We start from the raw sequence: 25,015 nt of genomic DNA, 5'->3' as shown, positions 1-25,015 counted from the left end.
TGCCCTTAAGAAATGTATTTACAACAGGGGACTTGAAAAGAGAAGGCTGATCATGGAGCCTGAGGAAGGCTGAAATGGTTGAGAGGTAGCCCTTAAGAGTGCCCAGAGCAGAACCCTGCTGGGCCAAAGATAGAATGAACAAGAGACCCTCAGAAAGAGAGAAAGGGGATCTAAAGCCTTTGCTGTGCACCATGCCACACATTTATTCCATCTGCAGGCGTTTACTGTCTTAGTGGATGGACGCTTGGCTGCCAAGATTACATCACAGACTTCGGGGGCAGCTCAAATGACGTCAACTGCCGCCGCTCAATCTCCACGCAAGGAGGTGGAGAATGGACAAGTCTGGGTGGAGGACCGTCCCCTGCTGCTGCGATAGAAGATCCTCCCGAAGAGGCAGTCGGATCGGAGGATCGATGGCCATGTTGAGCAGCTTGGGATACCAGACTCTTCGTGCCCAATCTGGAGCCACAAGAATGACTTGGACCCGGTTAAGCTTTATCTTCTTCAGCACTCTGGGCAGAAGTGGTATAGGTGGAAAGGAGTATATAAGAATGCAACTCCACTCGCAATGAAAAGCGTCACCTAGCGAGTGCTGCCTTGAAATTGCTCACATTGCGCGTTCTCTTCGGTGGCCAATAGATCTAACCAAGGCTCTCCCCACTGCTGAAAGAGACCTTGCACCACCTCCGAGTGAAGATGCCATTTGTGAGCCATCATGCACATGCAGCTGAGTTTATCCGCCCTGGTGTTCAGTGAACCTGCCTGGTGTTGAACCACCAGGGATATGCTCTGATGTTCCAGCCATGTTCAGAGGCGAAGGGCCTCCTGACATAGGGTCCACAACCCCACCCTGCCCTGTTTGTTGCAGTACCACATGGTGGTGGTGTTGTCCGTAAACATCTGCACCACTCTTCCCCAGACAGAGGGAAGGAATGCTTTGAGTGCAAGACGGATCACCCGAAGCTCCAGAAGGTCGATGTGGAACCCGGACTCCGCAGGATACCAGCCGCCTCTGATCTCCGCCTCTTCCATGTGGCCTCCCCATCCTACAATGGATGCGTCTGTCATCACTGTCTGTTCTGGTTGGGGAAAGAAGAGGGATTTGCAGTTGACCCAATCCTGGTTTGTGAGCCACCAATGCAATTGTCCCCCAGTGGGCTCTGAGATCTGGACGCAATTGGACAGATTACCCTGATGCTGCACCCTCTGGAACTTCAGGTCCCACTGCAGAGCCCGCATTTGCCACCTGGCATGATCGACCAGCAGGATGCAGGAGCCAAGAGGTCCAGCAGCCTCAGGGTCATCCTGACCGGAACCCGGGACAGGGGCTGAAAGATCGGAATCATAGCCCGAATATCCCAGACTCGCTTTTCGGGAGGATAAACCCTAAACAGCATCATGTCCAGAACCACTCCGAAGAATAGGAGCTTCTGAGAGGGAGTCAGGTGTGCCTTCTGCACGTTGATGGAGAACCCCAGCGAATGCAGGAGGTCGGACGAAGTCTGGAGGTGGGGGACCACAGCCTGAGATGCGCTCGCCTTCAACAGCCAGTGGTCGAGATAGGGGAAGACTGGAACCCCTTATCTGAACAGATGAGCTGCGACCACCACCATAACTTTCGTGAACACCCGAGGGGCGCTGGTGAGGCCAAAGGGGAGCATGGTAAACTGAAAATGGTCGTGGCCTTCCGTGGACCGTAGGTAACGCCTGTGGGCTGGCAAGACGGGGATGTGGAAATAAGCACAAGCATCCTGCAAGTCCCACGCTACCATCCAGTCTCCAGGGTCGAGGGCAGACAGGATCTGAGCTAATATCAACATTTTGAACTTCTCCTTCCGGAGGAAGCGATTGACATCCCTGAGATCCAAGACACGACGCAGGCCTTTGTCCTTCTTGAGCACCAGGAAGTAGTGGGAGTAACAACCACAACCTACTTCTGGTACAGGGACTCACTCGTTAGCTCCCTTGGCCAAGAGTGCTGTAACTTCCTGACGGAGAAGGGCCAAGTGATCCTCCGACATGCGATGGAGTGTTGGTGGCATGGAGTGAGGGGTAGTCTCAAAGGGGAGGGAGTAGTCCCTTTGGACTATCTGCAAAACCCACCTTTCCGACATGATGTTGTGCCAGTGGAGGAGGTGATGACGGATCCGGCCACCCACTGGCAACTGGTGGCCCTGAAATGTCGGACTAGGAAGGCTTAGAGGCTGCTGCAGTGGGGGCATTGGTGGACTGACCCACCCGCTGGACCCCAGACCCATGGCGTTGGGTCCCACGTCCCCGGCTGCCCTGAGGCTGGGTGGCTTGCACTGGCCTGTGGTCCTGGGCGGAACCTGGTGTGGCACCCCTTCCATAGCCACAAAAGGTGCAAAAGGCAGACTGCACAGGACAAGAAGTGGCAGCGAGGCCAAACGATCTGGCTGTAGCTCTAGAATCCTTAAAGGGCTCAGCGCATGGTCCGTCTTTTTGCCAAACGGACTACGACCATCAAAGGGCAACTACTAAAGAGTTGATTGGACATCCCCAGAAAAGCCAGTTGATTTCAGGCAGGCGTAGTGTCTTAGGGCTACTGACGTAGAAATCGCTCAACCCAGCGAGTCGGCGGTGTTCAGCCCATGGCGAACTTTGCTGTATCTCTCTCCTCTGCAACTTCACGGGAGAGTGTATGTACGAAATCCAACAAGTGTCTGTCCTCTTCTTTGTTTAAGTTTGGGTCTAGTGGACCTGTGAGTAGGAAGGAAAAGTCCCAAAAAGGGAAAAAGCAAAATGTTTGCTAATAAATTAAAAAATATTGTCCCGGTAAGTTTTTAGGGATGGGCAGTATAAGAACAAGTGTGCAAGATTACCAATCCCTTGTTTGCAAATCCAGCATGCAGGTGTGTCTCTGATTTTTAGTTTGTGTAGGCGGGAAGGGGTCCAGAAGGGCCTCTGAATCAACATGCATTTAGTTTGAGCAAGGAATGGGGCTATCTTATATAAAAATTGGGACTTGAATATTTTAGACCACTTCTTACTACCGATTGTTAGACCATCCTCTTTTCATTTGTCCTGCATACTTTCCATGGGTTTAAAGGGATGTATGTCATTACATTGCATACTAAATACCACCACATGCCATTACAACACAGGTATTACTAGGCGATGTCAATGACAACCACATGCCATTACATCGCATACTTTGACCACGAGTATGCCTTTACCACGCTTGCCATTACAACGCAAAGGCATGCGTGGTAAAGCTATACTCGTGGTTACAATTTGCAAGGTAAGTGCAACCCTACCCCTAAACCTACACAATACACTAATCCAACCCATACACTACCCTAAACTCTAAAACACTACAACACTATCTACACTACTCCAACCCCTACACTACCCTAAAGCCTAAAACACTACTACACTACCCACACTACTCCAACCCCTACCCCTAACCCTAAAACACTACTACACTACACTACCCACGCTGCTCCCACCCCTACACTACCCCTTACCCTAAAACACTATGACACTACAACACTACCCACACTACTCCCACCCCTACACTACCCTAAATCCTACTACACTGCAACACTACCCACACTACTCCAACCCCTGCACTACCCTTAACCCTAAGACACTACTACACTACCCGCACTACTCCAACCCCTAACCCTAAAACACTACTACACTACCCACACTACTCCCACCCCAACATACCCTAAACCCTAAAACACTACTACACTACAACACAACCCACACTACTCCCACCACCACTCTACCCTAAACCCTAACACACTATTACACAACACTACTCCCACCCCTACATTACCCTAAACACTACTACACTACAACACTACCCATACTACTCCCACCCCAACACTACCCTAAACCCTAAAAGACTACAACACTATCAACACTACTCCCACCCCTACACTACCCTAAACCGTAAAACACTTCTACATTACAACACTACCCACACTACTCCCACCCCAACACTACCCTAAACCCTAAAACACTACTACACCCCTACACTACCCTAAACCACTGCCCCCACCCCAAGCACCATCAGCCTTACCCCTTTCCTCGTGGTTCCAGCATCGCCATCTCTGCTCCCGGTTCCTGCTTCCTGTGTCGTCAGAGGTGCACGTCGTTGTGAGGAAACAGCCTCTGTTTCCTCACAACGACGTGGATAGCTACCATTACACATTACATTGCATGCGTTGTAAAAAGCGCATGCGATGTAATGGTATGCGTAGTAAAAGTTGCGTGGTAATGGCTGTTCCCCTTTTAAGGGATGTTGGTGATAGAAATTTATAGATTCTTGGGACTTTGTGCCCCGTGTAGACTGGTTAATTGAAGAATTCAGGTAAGAACGGTGTTATATCGGTGTACTCTAGTTTCCAGATGCAGGATTTAAGTTTTAAGAATTTGTAGAAATCCCAATCAGTTAGGGAATGTGTGTTGAAGGTTTGCAAATTTTAGTGGGAATTTATTTGAGCCTAGTTGATTGATGGTGAAAATGCCTTGTGGAGCCCAATCTTCCCAGATAAGTCTTTTTTTTTAAAAGTGATCGATTTAAAACATGAATTTAGAAACATTGGGGCATATTACCAACAACTAGCTATAATTTTTGTCTCTAACTTGTTTAGAGACAAAAATTATCGCCGCACATCGGCGATTATTATCGCAGATAAACCTTGCTATTAGCAAGGTTTATCGCAAATGCGATAAAAAACGGCCGCAATGCATGAATATCGCTGAAAAGTCAGCGATATTCATGCATTATCGAGCAAATGCTCTTAGCCATGTTATCCACCTCCCATTGGATAACATGGTGAAGAACTGCTCAGGGCAGGTGTTAGCTTTTGGAGATATTCGCGCTTAGCGCGAATATCTCCAAAAGTTGGTAATAGGAGATAGCGATGTTAGCGACTGTTTCCAGTCGCTAACATCTTGGCACGCCCACTTTGCATGTCATTAGTGATAAATATCACTGACATGCAAAGCGGGGCCCAAGATGGTCGCTATCTCCTATTAGCTGTCACTAACTGGTGTTAGCGACAGCTTGGTAATAGGGAGATAATTTTATCTCCGCTTTCTTGGCTTTTAAAGCCAAAAAAGCGGAGATAAACCCCTTGATAATATACCCCATTAATTCTTCCCCACACCCTGACAACGATGCCAAAGGTGAACTAAGAGGCAAGTCTGTTATGTGCACTCTTTAGGAGGTCTTGTTTTCCTATTATACAAGAACAATATATTAGTTTATTAAATCAAACACAGAACGGGGTTTCGAACAGCGCACATCTTAGAGTCATGTTTTTCTAGGTCTTCTTATATGTGATAATAAAGGAAAAGAAGAGGAAGTGAAATAACACAATTGACTAGGATCACACACTTTGATTAAGTGGGGAAGCCGGGATTAATGTCAGGTTTTCTGGATTCACACTGTGCAGTTCAACAGCTAAATGCATATGCTTAGCTTCCACTATACCCACCTTACCGCCAGGTCCTCTCCCCCAAATACTGACTGCCACCCTTCTGACATCAATGCGGCCCTAGGTCACATCACAGACCAAACCTTTTGGCCCATGGAAAAAATGTTGTGAGTACCCATGGTCTACAGTGTACACATGTAGGAATTCAGTTTGATGGATAGGCAGGATTGAAGGAATGCATTATTCATATTTGGAGTTCAGTACACCTCCACCACCCAATCCTTTGCCCTCCCTCTGCTTCTTTAGAGCTCCTTCAGGTACTAAATCTCAGAATACCGTAACACTTGACCAATGGAGGTAGCTATGCTCTATTGTATCTCATGAGAGATGGCTCCAGCCAGGACTCTTGATAATGATGGATATCACCGATCACTTATTGCGAATTTAGCTACTGTCCTGTCTTGAACTGAGGGGCATATTACCAATGTTAAGCGATATTTATCGCTAACGATGCTTAGCAACAAATTTTTTAACGCTAAGCATCGTCAGAAATTATCGCAGATAAACCTTGCTATTATCAAGGTTTATCGCAAATGCGATAAAAAACGGCCGCAATGCATGAATATCGCTGAAAAGTCAGCGATATTCATGCATTACCGAGCTAATGCTCTTAGCCATGTTATCCACCTCCCATTGGATAACATGGCTAAGAACTGCTCAGGGCAGGTGTTAGCTTTTGGAGATATTCGCGCTTAGCGCGAATATCTCCATAAGTTGGTAATAGGAGATAGCGATGTTAGCGACTGTTTCCAGTCGCTAACATCTTGGCACGCCCACTTTGCATGTCATTAGTGATAAATATCACTGACATGCAAAGTGGGGCCCAAGATGGTCGCTATCTCCTACTAGCTGTCGCTAACTGGTGTTAGCGACAGCTAGGTAATAGGGAGATAATTTTATCTCCGCTTTCTTGGCTTTTAAAGCCAAAAAAGTGGAGATAAACCCCCTTGATAATATGCCCCTGAATGACCTAGCTGAAACACACAATTTATGCACATTATTTATTCTTCTTCTTCATAAAGCGGGTTCCATTCCCCGCACCAGGGGTAGTTTGGTGGAAACGTACTCTAGGTGAGAGAAGGCTTAAGATGATATTTAACTTAACTTGGTCTACTTTATACCACTTTTGATTGGTTTATTGTTTTTAATTTACCCTGGCTAGGTAAAATGCCACGCTATAAAATGCATTCCAGCCTAATGGATGTCATTTTTTAAGCATTACTGATGTCCCATATTTTGCTCCATACCCGTATTAGTATATCTGTATCAAATATGTGATGATAAAAATATAAACTTTGGTAACTATATTTGCATTCATGCAGGCAATGTTCTTGTGATGCCCCTGCATAAAAATTATTTGGACGAAAATATGTGAAATAAGTATAACCGCAACTTTGGTCCAAGGTTACTGGGCCTTCACAACAAACTGACTGACATCACAAAACCAATACAATTAATTCACTGACAAAAGCTGCAAGTTTAACTGTCAGAGTAGATGCGTTCTGCTTTATTAGTGAGAAAAACTTAGGAATAACATAAAATCAATAGCTGATGGAAGGTTGATGCTACAATGCAAAACAGCAAAAGATTTCCATATCCTACATAAAATTGGTCAGAAAAAAGTAATCACGACAAAGAACTGATCATAAGTCTACATATCAAATAGCATGTAACAACACCAGTGACTTATTAATATTTTTAAGAAGGATGTCATTCTTCACTCTTCAGTGGACAAACGTTGTGCAATGTGTACTTTGCTTAGACAATAGGGGCCTCATTTATGAAAAGTGACGCATCGCTGCGTGAAAACAGCGATGCGTCACTTTTCACTGCGCTCTCCCTGCGACATGATTGATGCGTCATATTTATAATATGACGCATCATGTCGCAAGGAGTTACAGATACGTCAGTATTTCTGACGTATCTGTAGGCGCAAAAGTGACGCATTGCTGGAGTTTGTCACAAAATTGACGCAACTCCAGCAATGCTTCCTTTCACATGGGGAAAGCCCCATGTGAAAGGGCTTGCGTCAGTCTTACGCCTGCTGTGAGGCAGGCGCAAGATTTTGACGCAACAGCATCCTAAAAGTGACGCAGTGAAATCTCATAGATTTCACTGCGTCACTATTACGAGGCTTTTTGCGGCTGAACGCCCCCTCTGCATACATTATACCTGACGCAGGTATAATGTAGCGCAGGGGTTTACAAAGTGACGCATCTGCTTAGATGCGTCACTTTGTAAATAGTGCGCATCAGGAGGCATGTTTTACGGCGCCGATGCGTCACAAAAAGTGACGCATCGGAAGCGCAAACCTCACGCATGGCTTCATAAATGAGGCCCTAGGGATTTCCAAACAAAATAACATGTCTTGAACTGCAAAGGTGCCTAGCACATTAACAAAGCCACATACATCTACGTGTTTTTATTTTTACTTTAGCATTTAAAAAACGCATAAATGATAAACAGGATAAGTTATAAGTGGAATGTACCTGTCTCATTGCAGTTAAAAATCCCTGTGGGTTAAAGAATCCGGTCATCCAAAAGCAGTTTGGCCGACCCTCAGATATCCAGACAGAAAACTGATGATTTCGGTCCAAAAGTTCCGTAAACCAGAAACCCAGGGTGCTCGAAGCCCAAGAAGCCTTAAGAGAGAGAGAGAATGAAAGCAACTTCATAACATGGAGATTTTTATTACTGAACGTTTTCTTATTGATGCGAGATCTTCCATGTTGATAGTAAACAATACACAAAGAATAACAAAAGCGCTACCGTTTGTTCTGTAGCAGCTAGTGCACACGTCTTTCACGGTGCAAAAAACACTTGACAAGATCATATGTGGCGTTTGGTAAATATCTCTATTTGCCAGTTCAAGCTGATAAAGCTATGAATGTAAGGGCTAATAGCTGTTTTTCATGATATTTAAGACCTTTTATACATTTTTATTGCTTCATAGCCACAAATTCCAACAACTCCACGAATATTCCCTTGCTATCTGATTTGACCTTCATTGACTTATAGCGCAGTCAAAGCCATGTGGTTAGGTCACCAGCATATCATATAAATTGATCATCCACCCTCACGCCTGAATCTTGCAGTATTCCTTCGCCTGTGAATCAAGTCAAATGCAAACAGTTTGCTGGAAAGGATAGTCCTCTCTGGTTCCACGCTATAGTGGAAACGTCCAACAAGTACTACTGTGGATTTAGGGTCTGTAGAGAACCCCAGTCAATATTTCACAAAGCAATTGGCCCTTTGTTCCAGGACAGACAATTAGAGTGCCTAAAAGAGGTGATCAAATGTTTTCGCAAGATCATACAGTAATGACTATGACTGGTAAAGAACAATACCTTCCTGATTATCTTTCGCATCCCATTCCTTACTCATTGAGGATTTATCCTCCACCAGCCCCAACGGCACCTATTCCCAAACTGTTTTCCAGTTCCATGGATGATGACAGTCATTGTCTTAAAAAAACTGCCTGCAAATGTACTTCCTATTTTTTCTCTCATGCCTTTTTTCAGTTTTTACTTTATGGGCTTTCAAAAGCTGCAGTGGCACTTTTGTTTATTTACTATTTTTTTCTATTTATTTTAGACTTTTAGATTTTTGAGGGGTTGGAGAAATTATTATATGTAGGGCAAGCAGGAGGCTTTACAGTGCACCAGCTGTTGAGATTCACTGGCTGTTAAAAGAAAATTACAGATATACGTGCCATCGTTGGAAATAGAAAATCAGATGATTGAGAAAACAAATCAAGGGAGGGGTTCCCCAATGAGTTGAAGAGAAGTGGAAGACATTTCCAACAACACTATGAAAACGTACAGTTGTGATCACTGTAGGTAAATTTTCTTGCAGATATTTTAGTTTCCTACCAAGTCACCAAGGATTTGTCACAGTAACAACTTAAAAAAGCCTCGACATATAAAGATGGCTATCGGAAACAAAGCCTGTGGCTTGAATCTTTGGCAAATGACCTGCCACTTCCGCACACAAAAGTAGACTACTACTTTTTATGCTCAACGGGACAAAGCAAGTAACTTCTTGAAACATCAGTGTTCTTTACCTGCATCTTGAAACGCATATCTCAAAAGGGCTAAAGGGTATCTTCATGCACATTTGTAGTTAATTATTTCAAATTGGTGGACGTGTTCCACTGTACCAAAATGGCAGAAACGATCTTTATGGGGGCGTGGCAAGACCCGGAGTGAAATGGCCGCCTAATCCTCTAGCTATGTGAAACCTGTCCTCCCCACGTCAATCCGACAACCAAATACGGTTCCCTGCGGTAGGGGAACACACCGGAAAGCAAGCGGGACATCTTCCACCGACTCCCATTGCCAAAGACTGCCTGTGCCTGTAGTTCCAGACCTTAGAGGTGACGGGCCTGATCAAACGCTGGAGCAGGGGGCTCAATTTTAGTTTTGCCGCAGGGGAGACCGGCAAGCTCGGCCTGTGTCGCCCGCGTACTCTGAACACAGCGCGCACTCGCGGCCTATCATGTCAGCTGGGTCCCCTGAAGTGGCGCCGGCCCTACCAGACGTTGTGAACGACACCCGAGACCTGGTGAGAGCAGCGCATAGCAGCCGGAACGAGTGCGGGGCACGGGAGGCAAGATCAGCGGCGGCCCAGCTTTGATCAGCGGAATATATTGGAGGTATGGTGAGGTGGAGGAGGGCTCCCAGAATGGTGGCCTGAGTAGCCCATTTCCCTTAATACACAGAAAGGGCCCTCCCCCATCTTCCCTGGGGCCCACGGAGATGCAGTAGGCGGCTTGAACCGCGAACAGCGAAGGGCATCTACGATCCCTTCTGGTGGGCTTGGAGCCTCCTGAGCAAATAGTACTTCGCCTCTTCTGCATCCATACACTGCACTGGCACCCCGTGTGGTGGTGGGTGTAGGAGAGTGGGGTCTGCAATCCCATGGCCACCCCAGATTTTTGCTTTTTGCTTCACTGGTTTACGACTTTCCCTGGCTGTGGGCCTGCTAATCAGACCCACAGCCTAGCTGTTCTCTCTCTAAAATTACAACCATGTACCCTAGGTGCATTTACCAATTGGTACTGGGACACCTTATCAGTCCCTGTACAGTATACCTTAGGTATCCAGGGCATAGGTGTACCCAGGGCCTACCAGGGGCTGCAGCATGTATTATGCCACCCCTGGCTGGCCATCTAAACAGACACAACTGGCTGCACGACAGCTGGGGCAAGGTGGTGTAATCACCCTTTGCTTTAGATATAGTTCCCTATATCTAAACCTAAAATGGACACATATATTCCTATCAGTCACTCCTAGAGAAGGCCTTATCAATCCTGAAGGCAGAGTGCTTGGAATTATGTGAGATGGTGCTCTGGCATGAGCTGAGCCCGTTTGCAGCTTGCGGAACCAAGTCCTAATAGCTGTTCCATGATAACGCTATACCATATACTCTTAAGTGCATTATAATCCTCGCGGTTAAATGCTAACTCTGGTATAGCATTATCAAAACATGTCGAGTAAGGTGTCATACGAATTGGAATACTACCCCCTCGCCAATTCTGGCGACGGGGGTAGCAATCCACCCTTCTAGAGGGACACGACATGTGTGTAACTGTAAACCCCGGTTAAAGTTAACTCGAGCCTCAGCATCACAAGATGGATGCTGCCACCACAGACACAAGTCTGACCTCCTGCTGCTGGGAGTCCTTCCAGCGAGGGAGGCTCAGACAAAGGGTTTCCTGCCTTGGGAGGTGCTAGCGCCACCCCAGACAGGATTTTGTGTATTAGGTAGGCCAAGGCTGAAAGGAATGAGACATGCCTGGGGCACACAAGGTGCCCTGTGCATACACCGGTTCCAACCAGTTGCTGGGGCACTCCAGCCCCAGCTCTGGCGGGAAACTGGACAAAGGATAGGGGGTGTAACCACCCCCCTTCCTGGTCCCACCCAGAGGAGGGACCTAGTCGTAGTGCAGCCCCCTTTAGCTGAATAAAGGTAGGAGCTGGTCCCATTCCAAGTTAGATTACTCTTGACAACTTCCATGAAGAACTCTTGACCTTCGACCTCCTGGACACCAGAAGACTGAAGAATCTCCCCTATGGTCAGGGAGTGACCATCCTGCTTCGCAGGCACCATCAAGCTCCTGTGCGGTTTGCTGCAAAGTCCTTCCATCCCGGAATCCGACGATCCAGCTCAACAAGACCCGGACCTCCAGACCTCTCTGACCTCTACCCACATCCACAGCACAGCTGGGACCCGTGGGTGCGACGAGCAACGTAGAGACAGCCATCTTGAAGAAACCTACACAGCGCTTCCAGCACGACCCCCGAGGGACCCTCGAGTGAGTGCACTGGGGACTGAGAAGCCCCACACTGACGCAGCTCCTGCACCAAAGACTAGCCCCCCAGCATCCACGTGATCTGCGTGGGGCCCTTTTGCCTGGTTGCTGCATCTCCTGTTGTCTGGTCACTTGCCGGCTGGCTCGTGACCTTTGAGACGACGATCCGAAGAATCAAACACGGCTAGTCTGGTTCCCAAGACTGGCCCTTGCTTCTCTGTGAACGAGAAGCACCCCGGACCCTCCTGGTCCACACCAGACGCCATCTTTGTTCCACCGCGTGGCTTGCATTAGCCAAGGCCTGTTGTCCAGATCGATGATCCGACACCGCTGACAGCAGCAGACTACGTGGGACAGCTTGTGCCTCCAGTCTGGTTGTGAAGAGCAGCTCCTGGTCCGCGCAGCTACAGAGAGAAGCGACCCTTCCTTCACCTGACGGCGGCGACAGCACCAGGTTCCCTCCTGGTTCCAGCACCGTCACTGGCTAGTGACCAAGACTCTGTCCCCTTCCCTTTCAGGACTTCTTCCTTCCAGTTCCATCCTTGGAACCACCGGACTCCACCATCTGGCTGCCTGCCAGCAACTCCTTGTTTCAGGCATCACTGGGATCAACGCAGCAAACCCGACGCAACTTCAGCCCTATGCACCCGCAGGCTGCGGGTTAGGTAACTAAAGCTCCTAGGTGCTGAAGTCTGTGTGCACTATCCTAGTGTTCAGGTCCACTGTTGTTTTCCCTCCATCCAGCCGGGTTCGTCCGGAATCCGTAACTCTCTAAACTGTAGCATCCATAGACGTTGGTACGCATCCCGCGTGAGAGTTCCCACTCTGCACGTGAGTCCCGTGGGCCTCCTGCTCCTTACTTACCTAGTTCGTAGCGTAGTCCCAGCGATCCTCCAGCCTCTGGATCCCCTTACAGTATTTTCTTTCCTCGCATTCCATTGTTTTGAGTATATGGTTTGTCGTGCCCCTAAGGCACACGTGTAAATATTGTGCGAACTCGTATTTCCCTTGTAGTATTGTCATGTGCTTAGCCCTCTGACCTCATAAAGAGTTCAGAGATGTTGTTATTAATAAATATATTGTTTATTTTCATAACAACCTGTGTGGTGTCCTTTCATCTGGTATTCAAGGGGTTGTCTTGTGGTAAAACAGCTGGCTTCACATGCCAAAAGAGTTTAGCCTAAGACTGCTTTGTCCATGCTACCATTAGGATAGCTGGTCTATAAGGTTGACTTACAACCAATCACCATAAGGGTTGTTTGGACTGATACAAGGTGATCACTAGAACTAGTGAGCATCATATATCAGGCCAACTTCTCACATTGGTGTGCAGCGGTTGGGATTTGAGCTTGCTGTTGTTTTTACCACGTATAATCTTGAAATATCATTTGAAAGATCACATAAGGTACTGTAGGTACATATAACAAGCTTAGAAATACTCTGAGTTCTACTGAACCAGCTGTTGTAGTAGAAAGGGCTTAGCACACCCTGACTACAACTCTTAGCAAGGGATCAGTAGGAAAACCCATAGTGTAGGTAGGTGCATCACTTACACCTCACTAGAAAGCATGTCTACCCATGGAGAGTCTTCAGAGACTCCCCTAGGGGTTAGTGACCCTCCACAGGTCCTTTCCAGATATGCAGCTCTCAGTTCCCAGGAGATGAGACAATTGTGTACCTCCAGGAAATTGAAACAGGGTTCTAACCCTACCACTCCTTTTCTGTTAGGTCTCTTAGAGACATATGATGCTAGAAAAGCTTCTCATACAGATGGGAACATGCCAGCCTTAGAAGGTACCCTTGGTGATCCTGACCTCCCTGAAACTGAGGAAGTAGAGGAGGAGGAGGATGAAGAGGATCCTTCTGGGGATGAGGCAGACAAAGGTCCTGAGCTAGTCAGCAGACTTACTAGGGCCAACTTAGACCTACATAGGGAAGGATCTGGGGGACCCCCAGTACTGACCCCGAGCAGGCCTAACTTTGGAGTTAGAAGTAAGCATGAGCGCAAAATCCGCTCCGATCGCGGATTTTACGGATTTTCGGTAAATCCGCGATCCGCGAACTCTCGCGAATTTACCGAGAATCCGCAATCCGCGATCGGAGCGGATTTTGCGGTCAAAAGTTCAAGCCTACATCATTTACGATGGCGCCGGCAAGCTGCCAGCGCCATCCTCAAATGGTTACTTAATTAGCTTCGACAGGAAGCTCTAACAGATAAGATAAAGCAGAGGCTCGAGCGCCTGCTTTATTTTATCAGTTGGAGCTTCCTGTTGAAGCTAATTAAGTAACTTTTGCAGGATGGCGCTGGCAGCTTGCCGGCGCCATCGTAAATTATTCAAACGGTGGTGTCTTCTTGAATAAATATGAAGGGCAGGGTTCATTCGGGCACGACGGTCCTGGCACAAAAAATAAACCTCAGCAGGAAACACTGCAATCGTGAGCGTTGTGGGGGCTGGGCAGGTGTGCCTTCTTCCCAAATATACCATCGAAAATCCGCTGTGATGCTCGCCAGAGGCGTTTGCATCTTTGACTTTGACGAGCGGAATCCCCGTGCTGTTCCTGTGACCAGGGGCTTCTGTCTCTTAATCTGCTGCTCTGATCGGTCTCTGACCTTTTATACACACAAGCGGCATGCACCGTCTTCCCGCCATTTACCCACTATGATGGACATTTCACTCAAGGGACCCCTGCGCACTTCGGCGCGATTGCATAGTAACACACACTTGGTCGCTGGAACTAGTTGAAGCGCAAATGCAGTGACTCATTCATCAGCCCTAAAAACAATCGTGAGCGTTGGGAGGCTGGGCAGATGTGCCTTCTTCCCAAATATACCAGGGGCTTCTGTCTCTTACTCTGCTGCTCTGATCGGTCTCTGACCTTTTATACACACAAGCGGCATGTGCGCTCGCATGGAAGCCCCGTCCGTTTGGCCCCGCCCACACACTCGAGGAAGCCCCGCCCCCAAATCCGCCGATCCGCATAATCCGCGGATTTTGCGGATCCACGATCCGTGAATCCGCAAATTCGTGAATCGTGGATCCGCAAAATCCGCCCATGCTTAGTTAGAAGAGACAGGTCTCATTCTAGGGACTCCAATAGATCTGTGCACTCTCATGCCTCTTCTCAGAGGAGAATGACTTCTCCCCAGAGGAGAATGACTCCCCCCTCAGAGGAGAGAACATGAAGCAAGGATGAAACAGGCTAATCTGAGGATCCAGAGGGAAGAACTTGCCCTTGCCAAGGAGAAGCTTGCCTTTGCTAGAGAGCAACAGTTGAGTGGGGTAGTCCCCACTGGTGGCAGCAATATCCCTAAGGATAAAGACAGGAGTTTTGATACTAGACACCTGAGTAAAATAGTGCCCCCCTTTAAACAAGGGGATGACATCCACAAATGGATGACTGCTTTGGAGAGGGCCTGCACTGTCCAGTGCATCCCCCAGAGTCAGTGGGCAGCTATATTGTGGCTCTCCTTTGAAGGTAAAGGTAGAGATAAGCTCCTCACTACTAGAGCTGAGGATGCTAACAATTACCAAGTCCTGAAGAATACACTGATTGATGGGTTTGGCTTAACAACTGAGCAGTACAGTTTGCTGTTCAGAGACACCCAGAAAATTCAGTCTCAGGATTGGGCTGACTTTGTTGATTGTGCCACTAAGGCTTTTGAAGGCTGGTTACTGGGAAGTAAAGTTACTGATTACACAGGATTGTATAATCTAATTATGAGAGAACAAATCTTAAATAATTGTCAGAATCAGTTGTTGCATCAGCACCTTATTGACTCAGATCTGACCTCTCCCTAAGAATTGGGAAAGAAGGCAGACAGATGGGTCAGGACAAGGGTCAAGCAGCAGAACCAGAACCAGGGTGGTGGCCAGAAGAAAGCAGATCCCAAGGGTAATGAGAATAAGCAAAATGACCAGAAGTCTTCAACAGGGCCCCAACAATCTAAAGAGGGTGGGTCCCAGAATTCCCAGAATTCCCAAAAAAAGAAGAATAATGGTCAGAGGAAACCATGGTGCCAGTACTGTAAAAGTAATACTCACTGGTTTAGTGAGTGCACCAAGAAAGGCCCAACTCCTACCACTACTGCCCCTAAGGCACCTGCACCCCCTAGTACAGTTAGTAGTGGTAGTAATCCTCCCAAGGCTATAGTGGGGTTAACCCTGGGAACTGAGGCGGGCTCTGACTTAGTCAGGATACCTACTCAGGCTGTTCTTGTTTGTACTGGGGACATGGATATGACCCCTACAATAAGTCCCAGTACTCTGGGCAAGTACAGGCAAACGCCTTTGATCAATGGAAAAATGGCTCAGGCCTACAGGGACACTTGTGCCAGTGTCACTATGGTGACACCAAACTTTGTGGACCCTGAACAGGTAATACTAGGTTCAGACTACCTGGTGACCAATGCTAGCAATGCCACTACCTCCCATAGTATGGCACTTGTTAATTTCTCCTGGGGACGGGTAAATGGCCTCAAAAGGGTTGTTGTTAGTTCAGACCTCCCAGTGGACTGTCTTTTGGGCAATGATTTGGAATCCTCCTTATGGTCAGATGTGGAGTATAGACTCATGTGGAAATGTTAGGTTTATCAGCACATGTCCTTGCTGTGACTAGGTCACAGGCCAAGAAATGCCCAGTTGATCTAGTGCTGGATCCTGGAAGAATGGACCAGACACTACCCAAGAGAAAGAGCAGTAGGGGTAAGGTTGACCCTTCCCCCCTGCCTCAGGTAGAGGATCAGCTCTCTCAGGAGACTGACCCCAAGACCCCAGAAGGAACTGTCCTAGAAGAGCTTGAGCCTGAACAGGTTGAGTTTCTTGGGACAGGGGGACCTTCCAGGGCAGACTTGAGGCAGGCACAGTTAGACTGTTCCTCTCTTGAACCCCTCAGACAGCAGGCTGCTGCTGAGGCTACAGGGAATGCTACAGGTTCCCATAAGGTATATTGGGACGATGGACTCCTATACTCTGAGGCAAGAGACCCCAAGCCTGGTGCTACCAGGAGGCTGGTCATCCCCTTGTCTCTCATCGCAGCCACAGACGACATCCGAACCCTACTCGACAAAGGGGCAACAGCGGCCCTCATCCTCTTGGACCTCTCCGCAGCATTCGACACGGTTTGCCACCGCACCCTAGTACAACGCCTCAGAAACGTCGGGATACAAGATAAGGCATTGGATTGGATCATCTTGTTCCTAGCCGGAAGAACCCAGAGAGTCCGCCTCCCCCTTTCAGATCAGAGGCTACCGAAGTCATCTGCGGCGTACCTCACGGATCATCACTCAGCCCCACCCTCTTCAACGTCTACATGAGCCCCCTCGCATCCATCGCACACCAACACAACCTAAACATCATCTCCTACGCGTACGACACTCAGCTAATCCTCTCCCTCGCCAAAGACCCAACCACCGTCAGAACCAACCTACACGAAGGGATGAAAGAAGTAGCCGAGTGGATGAAGAACAGCCGCCTAAAACTGAACTCAGACAAGACAGAAGTCCTCATCCTAGGATCATCCCCCTCTGCCTGGGACGACTCCTTGTGGCCCCCGGCCCTTGGCAGCGCACCCAAACCAACGGACCATGCTCGCAACCTGGGCTTCATCCTAGACTCCTCCCTCTCGATGACCAGACAAGTCAATGCCGTCTCATCATCATGTTTTAACATCCTACGCATGCTCTGAAAGATCTTCAGATGGATCCCCAAGGAAGACGGTCACCCAAGCACTTGTCACCAGCCGACTGGACTACGGTAACACCCTCTACACCGGAACCACAACCAAACTGCAGAAAATACTTCAACGCATCCAGAACGCCTCCGCTCGACTCATCCTGGACATACCTCGACAAAGCCACATAGCCGAACACCTAAGAGACCTTCACTGGCTCCCCGTCAGCAAGAGAATCACGTTCCGTCTCCTCACCCACGCACACAAGGCCCTCCACGACCTAGGATCCAAATACCTCAATAATCGCCTAACCTTTTACACTCCCACCTACCAACTGCGATCATCCAATCAAGCCCTCGCCACGATTCCACGCATCCGAAGAGCCACCATGGGAGGAAGATCCTTCTCCTACCTGGCGGCGAAGACCTGGAACTCCCTCCCCACCCACCTCCGTCTTACCCAGGACCACCTCTCGTTAAGAGCACAACTCAAAACCTGGCTGTTCGATCAATAGCGAACCCCCCCCCTCCCCCTTAAGCGCCTTGAGACCCTCTGGGTGACTAGCGCGCTATACAAATTTCTGATTGGATTGGATTGGATCCCTGAGCAGCGGGACGTCGTAGAATGACAGCAAGATTGTTTTGAGGCAAGGTCTCCCGAAACCCCAAGATGACGAAACTGTACAACGCCCTGTAGGGCTGCGATCTAGGGGTGAGAAGCATTGAAAAGGAGGGAAACTGTGTTGGAAGGATCAGTGAGACCTCTGTGTTCACTTTTGGTGACTGACTCTACCCCAGGGGAGTGCAGCTTCCCTTGGCGATCTTGGGGAAGAAGTGAGGTTTGGCATCCTAAAGAGGTGCAGGCCCATTGCAGACATAGGGAAAACATCAAGGAAACACAGGCTGGGGAGCACTGACCCACTACTATTGTCAGCTCAAACAGATGAAGAGGAAGAGCTCAGACTGCCCCCTCGGGGATCCCAGGATAAACTAAGACTCAGTGATATCATGTCTCCTGAGGCGCTTGAGGCAAAGATAGATACAAGAAGCACTGATCTCAGCCTCTTAAAGGATGACCACTGACGTCTGGCCGAGAGGGTCACCTCCACTGAGCAGACATTGACAGATATACCCCCAGAGATCACTTTATTGCAAAAGACGCTGTCTCTTATGGAAAGCAGGGTTAAGACTCTGGAACTGTGAGCAGAGGACAGCAAAAACAGATCTCACAGGAACAACATATGGATCATTGGGGTTCCGGAGAACACGAGGGCGCCAACATGTTGACCTATCTGGAAGATTGGCTACGTAACGAAGTGGAGCCAAAAGGACTTTTCCTGTTTTATGCTCTAAAGAGATCACACAGAGTGCGGCTCACCCACCTAGACCAGGGGGGCCCCTATGCCCAATAGTGGCTAGGCTCCTCCACTATAGGGATTGTGACCATATATTGGCGTAGGCCCGGCTGCGAGGGGACCTCCAAATCTATAACAATAAGATAATGATATTTCTAGATTTCACCAGGGAATTTGTGAAACAACGATCCACGTTTATTGAGGTCAAGAGGGGGTTCTGCCAGCTGAACGTTCCGTATGCCATGCTATTTCCGGCCCAACTGCGGGTGTTCACGGCATCTGAAGCCCAGACTATCCTGACCCCATAGGATGTATGGAACTAGATTGAATCAATACCGGAGTTGGGAGAGGGCTTTACGCAGGCCACACCTAGTCGACGAAAGGAGTACACTAAAAACAGGAGCCCCAGCGATAGCGGAGAGCAGACGTGAACGTCATAAAGCGCTGAGGGCTGTCTTGGTGATCAGCAACACTGGCACGAGCCTGCGCTCCTCGCTCAATGAGTAGGGAGACTAGAATTCTGAGTTTTCCAAGGGCAGTAGCTCTGCAGAAGATTCAGTCACTGTGCTGCCTAAGATAACCCCTGGCATGGTAGACGAGATCATTTGAAGGCGAGCTTTTAATAACATAGTCGAATGACTGCACTTGAGAAGTGGGGGGAGAACCGGAGTGGAGGGTTCTGCATAGCTTTTGGCCACTCTAGTTCACCTCTTGTTGTAGTTTCACTTCTACTCTTGCAAATGGACGCCAGTTGGTGTCATGTTTGGATGGGGTTAGCACTTTTACCTGTCCTGGGGAGAGGTAGTTGGAGGTTATACAGCTGGTTTACTGTTCAGTTGGGGTTTTGGCGGGCCGAGATCACCACGGATGCTCAAAGGAGGGAGGGTGAGATTAGAGTATCAAGGGCCCTTAGGCAGTGGGGATTGCTAATACAGACCTGCACATGGCACCCCCGTAGAATATAAATTCCTATTGTGGAATGTTAGAGGGATGAACTATATGATTAAAAGACACAAAGTGTATGCTTATCTTGCTCGGAGGGGGGTACAGATTGCACTATTACAGGAAACAAATTTTAAGGGCCAAAGAGAGTGATGCTTTACAGCCCAGATGGCGTGGGCAAGCATACTAAATGGATTACTTTGCCTTTGCTAGAGGGGTTTTGGTGTGGGATAAACCTGGAGTTCCATTTCAGCATATTGGCCACCTGGTGGGCCTTGAAGGGCACTATGTACTGGTTTCTGGCAGGCTAGACAACCGTGATGTCACCATTGGGAGCCTATATAGGCGAAACGAGGATCAAGTTTCAATTCTAGCGACCATCTCAAGGGCACTGGCACCACATCTTGTGGTGTTGTATATGATTTTAGGATCCTAGTGTAATTTTCCCGATTCATGCCCATATATAGGTATAAATCACCTTATCCCTATAGAGACATAGAATTCATAACCATATTTAAACTTAGCCTATGCAGTCCAAATATGGCATGGCTACTTCCACTAGTTCCGAAAATCCACAACGATTTCTTGGAAAAACCCGCCTTCAGCAGTCAGGGACTTCCCCTTGCTTGAATATTGATTTATCCAAGAACTCATGGAGTTTTTAAAGAACTGAGTCTTTGATGACGTTATTATGTCCAACCTTATGTCAAACTAGGCACCTTCAAGGTATAAATATACCCACACTTGCCCAGGCTAACACACGGTGGTTTGGAGCAGTTCGACTATCTACTTGCCCGACACCCTGCTACAGCAAGTGCCGAAGGAAGCCGACCCTCCAGCAGACGCACTGCGAGAGAAGCTGTCTTTTCTCTTGCCGAGAAATCCAGCTCCAGTTTTTCCAACCTACCCTTGCGGGTTGTTAGGGAATCGAGTCCTGAGAGAGAGATACCAGACCTCCTTCATTCTAAAGGTACGGAGCTGATTAGACCCGTAGAGAATTCTTGGATTTGATTCTTGGCAAAATAATACTGAAACTAAGCTACACCTCACTTACTTCTTCCCTTGTACTAGACCTAGGTTAGGTACACCGGGGTAGGCGTATTTTAGAAGCACCATTTGAGTACTTTTAGTCTTTATTTATTGATGTATGTATTTTATATATTTTATGGCTTAGAAACCATATCATGCTTTTACAGTAATATTTCATAATACTCTTCGTACTGTATGCATTGTACTTTGCAACTAGTATTACGATTGTAGCAGTTGATTTTTTCTGTATGAAAAAGAAGACTGTTCAATAAATACTTTTATTGAAAATGCCCGTCTTTCTATTTCTCTACACCTCTTGTGAAACGAAGCATGCACGATTGACTTAGTGAAATAACTACCTATTGTTTCCACGACTCTAGAGATACATCTCTTATTCTTGGGAAACAAAGTTGTCATGTTTATGCGGTTATCAGAAACTAATCCCTTCTTGTGTATTTGAGAAAGTTTCTAGTGATCTTTGAGCTAGCTGGCACTCACAATTAAGTCTAGTATATTCGATAGAGACCTAGTAGACCTCAGCCCTACGTCAAATCTAAAGGATATATTATTCCAATGCGCAGAGCCTATTGGGCATATAGGAACTACACTACATGGCGCCCAACGTTTTGTAAGGTGATAATTTAACGCTAGATACTAGAGTAACTCAGTCATGCTTTTCACACACAACCCCTTTTTCCCGTAAAATACTCCAATAGACGTCTGGAGTGGGTTAAAGGATATAATATCCGTCATAACTGAGTAGGACGAAAATCCTATGGAATAGTTTTTGGTTTATTCAACGTTGAAGGATAAAGTGTTCCAAAATATTGTGCACCTAATCTTTGTTTCCTTGAAACTAGTTCTGCAAGCTTTCGGTCAACAAAATGACAGAGAGTGACGATGAGAGGGATAGAGCTGCACTAGCAGCTCAGGCAGTTTTAGACGACACAAATCTCCAACAAAATGACCCGGATGCTATACTCATCCTGGTAAATATAAAGAAAACAATCACTATAAAGCTTATAGAAAATAGAGTATCATCAAGAGGTGGTAAAGTAATCTTTGTAATAGAGGCACATGAATATCGGCAGACAGAGGTATTCTTTTCATGGATTCTGTTTCCTGCAGCAAATCCAGTAACACACGAGTTTCACTACTACAAAGTAGAGGAACCTCCAGCGGAATACGTACCTTTCGAGGACATTGAAATTCCACTAACTTACCAAGAGCATCAGCTCTGGTTTAATGGTGCCCTACAACATCAAAATCGCATTACCAGGCTCGGTCTTTTAGGTAAACCCGGAGCAACATGGCCGGTACTAGCCAGCTATACACCACATCCTAACATTGAAAGAATGACAGGTCCAGAACTATTAGCTCAGCTAAAACAGCTAATTAAAATACATAGACAATTGGTTCAATATGTCATGCGGACTTTAACAGTCCAACCTGCTGTAAGAATTCCACAGCACACCCCTCATCAGGGGAACACAAACAAAATTACACCACAGACTATACAGTCAGTAATTGGTAAATTGCCCTCAAAATGGGAACAAATTCCGTTCTGGTTAGCCCAGAAAATTACTCAAATAGAGGCAGTATTCCCTGATAGAACACCTCATGAGAAACACAGGATTCTGACAATCTGTTTACCAATGGGGATTGCACCACATGTGGAGGACTGTGACACTTGGGGTACAGTTTTTGCTTCAATCTACACAAAAACACATGGTGTTCCGTCTATGGCGGTAATACCAGACGTTCTAAGACAGATTCAAAATGAATACGGTCCAGAACCTGCCTTAAATTTTGGTATGAAATTACTAAAAGATTTCAAACAAGTCTCGGCTATACTATTAGCCAGCATTAAAGGTGAAGCAGCATCCGTGGCGATCCGCCAAAAACTAAAAGAAACAGATATTACTGAGCAACCATATGAACTTGCCAGAATTATTGAAAAATCCTATGAAGAACTAGGTAGAGATAGTTTGGGTGGGAAACCAGTAAAACCACAACTAACTGAAAATCCTGAAAGGGTTTTTATTATAAATAATCTCACTACTCCTAAAAAGAAGTGGGAAAACACCAAACAGACATTTTCTAGAGAGAAGCGTTCTCAGTACTGAGGAAGGTCTCCTCAACAGGAGCCCTCTGAAAAAAGATATAACCTTAGAAATAGGGATAATTTGAGAAAACCTGATAGATATCAAGATATTGATACACGTTCCTCTCATACCTTTCAGACTTCCTCGCAGAAATCCGAAAGAAGAGGACGATCAGAACAAAAAGAAGAACGTGTGAAGTCCAAAGACGAACAGCACGTTCCAAAAAATAAGAAAACTCAATTCACCAAGAAGAAGGTAGCAAGTCTAATGATCAGACATGCCAAGGATCTTGAGGACAGAACTCAAGAACGGGGAGTGGGCCCAGACAATGTTAGACAGCGCAGCAGAGGTCACCATAGCTCGCAAGATCCTGAAGGATCATCTGGAGACACCAAGGTTTCTTTGGGCCATCATTCTTCTTCTTCTTGTTTCCATTTTGGGATCCACCCTCCTTATTAGAATTATTTTGGGGGCCTGAAGAAGATTTCTGGTCTTTTTCTTTCTTATCTCCACCCTTCTGGTCTGCCTTCTTTTGATCACCTCCATGGTTCTGGGGTTTCTGCTTAACCCTTGTTCTGACCCACTTTTCTGCCTTCTTATCCAATTCTTGGGGAGAGGTCAGATCTGAGTCAATAAGGTGTTGATGCAACTGCTGGTTCTGACAATTATTTAGGATCTGTTCTCTCATTATTAGATTGTACAATCCTGTATAGTCTGAGACTTTACTTCTCAGCAACCAACCCTCCAGAGCCTTAGTGGCACAATCAACAATTTTGAAATTTAAACTTTATGGTTTAGTTAATTAAAACCATAACAATTTGATATATGACACACAACAAGTGTAAAAAGTTATAAGATTGTCATAAAAAAATCAGTGATAAAAGGCTTGTGGTAAAAATGGAAGGTAAAAACTAAATAATTTTCATACTGTTATTTACATCGCTCTAAAAAATTATTAAGGCAGAGAAGAAATTCAAATCATTATCAATTTAAAGTCCTCATGTTGCTTTATGCATTTTTCAAATGCCTGCAGGAACTTCACCAGCTTGCAATGTATTCGTGGAGCGGTTAGATCCAAGCTTCCAATAATGGCAGATCTGCATGTTCGTAGTCTCCTGATCCGAAAGCTTTCCTTTAAAAAGTATGACCGCTCCTTGGACAGCATCTTACAATGACAGACTATGTGTATGATATCTTCTTTATGGCTACCACACAGTCGACATGTAACAGCAGCGTTCTGTTTCCAGGCAGGATCATCAGCTAGTGTCGGAAAGACGCCAAATCTCAAAGACATCAGCTTTCTTTTAATAAAAATAGAGTAGGTTGTTTCCAGGTACAGTGCCGGTGTCAATGTCTTATAGCCATTTATCACAGCCCATGAGTGCGAACGATGGGAGAAAATTTCTTTGTCTAAAACTAGTGAGTGGAATTTGGCCACTTTGTTTAGAGTCTGTTTTAGAACAGCAAATGACAGATTTTTATCCCATAAGTTTTTTGAGCACGTTGTCTCCAAGGCATGCGTGAGGAATTGATTTGCTTTAGATTTTTTGGGGTTTTGAGCTCTTGCCATAGGTAGCTGTTAAGATTTTTATCGCATGCTTTTTGCTTGATCTGATACCACACCTTAATGAAGGAGTATAATCTGCCCGGTGTTTTGTTTTTTAATCCAAACTCGAGTCGCATTTGCGCAGGTGATGAACTGCTTAGTAATCGTAATACCTTTTTATAAATTTTAGTTGTCAGGCTGTTTAGTAAGTCCGCGTCTTTTCCATGCATTGCCACACTTGCATAGGTCAGAGTTGGGAGAACTTTGTTTGCCATCACAATTAATAAGGATTTAAGTGACGGCCCTTCCAATTTTTTTGACAAAGTACTTAGTCCAAATAATAGGGCACCAGCTCTTTGAGTCAAATATTTCCTCTGTTCTTTAAAATTGAGTTTATCATCTATATAGAAACCAAGGTATTTATATGCTGAGACTTTCTCTAACGGTTTCCCCTTTAACCTAATATCAAGATGCGATCCACGTCGGTTGGTAATCAACATTGTTTTGGTTTTTGAGATGTTTAATGACAGCTTGTTTGCCAACAGGAAAGCCGAGAGTTCCGTTACTAATCCGGTTAGTCTC

The 25,015-nt window shown here is 46.5% G+C and overlaps 1 protein-coding gene across 1 annotated transcript in view; it reads right to left on the bottom strand.

Moving 5' to 3' along the window:
- The window catches only part of DNAH5 (dynein axonemal heavy chain 5), a 5,174,212-nt gene that overhangs the window by 89,427 nt on the left and 5,059,770 nt on the right, over positions 1-25,015 (bottom strand). Inside the window, exon 77 of the mRNA XM_078687662.1 lies at positions 7,964-8,116. Within this exon, the coding sequence (XP_078543788.1) occupies positions 7,964-8,116 (153 nt within the window). The remainder of the gene's footprint in view (positions 1-7,963; positions 8,117-25,015) is intronic.

This window comes from Lissotriton helveticus, chromosome 4_1 (genome assembly GCF_964261635.1).
Source record: "Lissotriton helveticus chromosome 4_1, aLisHel1.1, whole genome shotgun sequence".
NCBI lineage: Eukaryota > Metazoa > Chordata > Amphibia > Caudata > Salamandridae > Lissotriton > Lissotriton helveticus.
The sequence above is the reverse complement of the archived record's forward strand: the minus strand, read 5'-3'. Positions and strand labels throughout refer to the sequence as shown.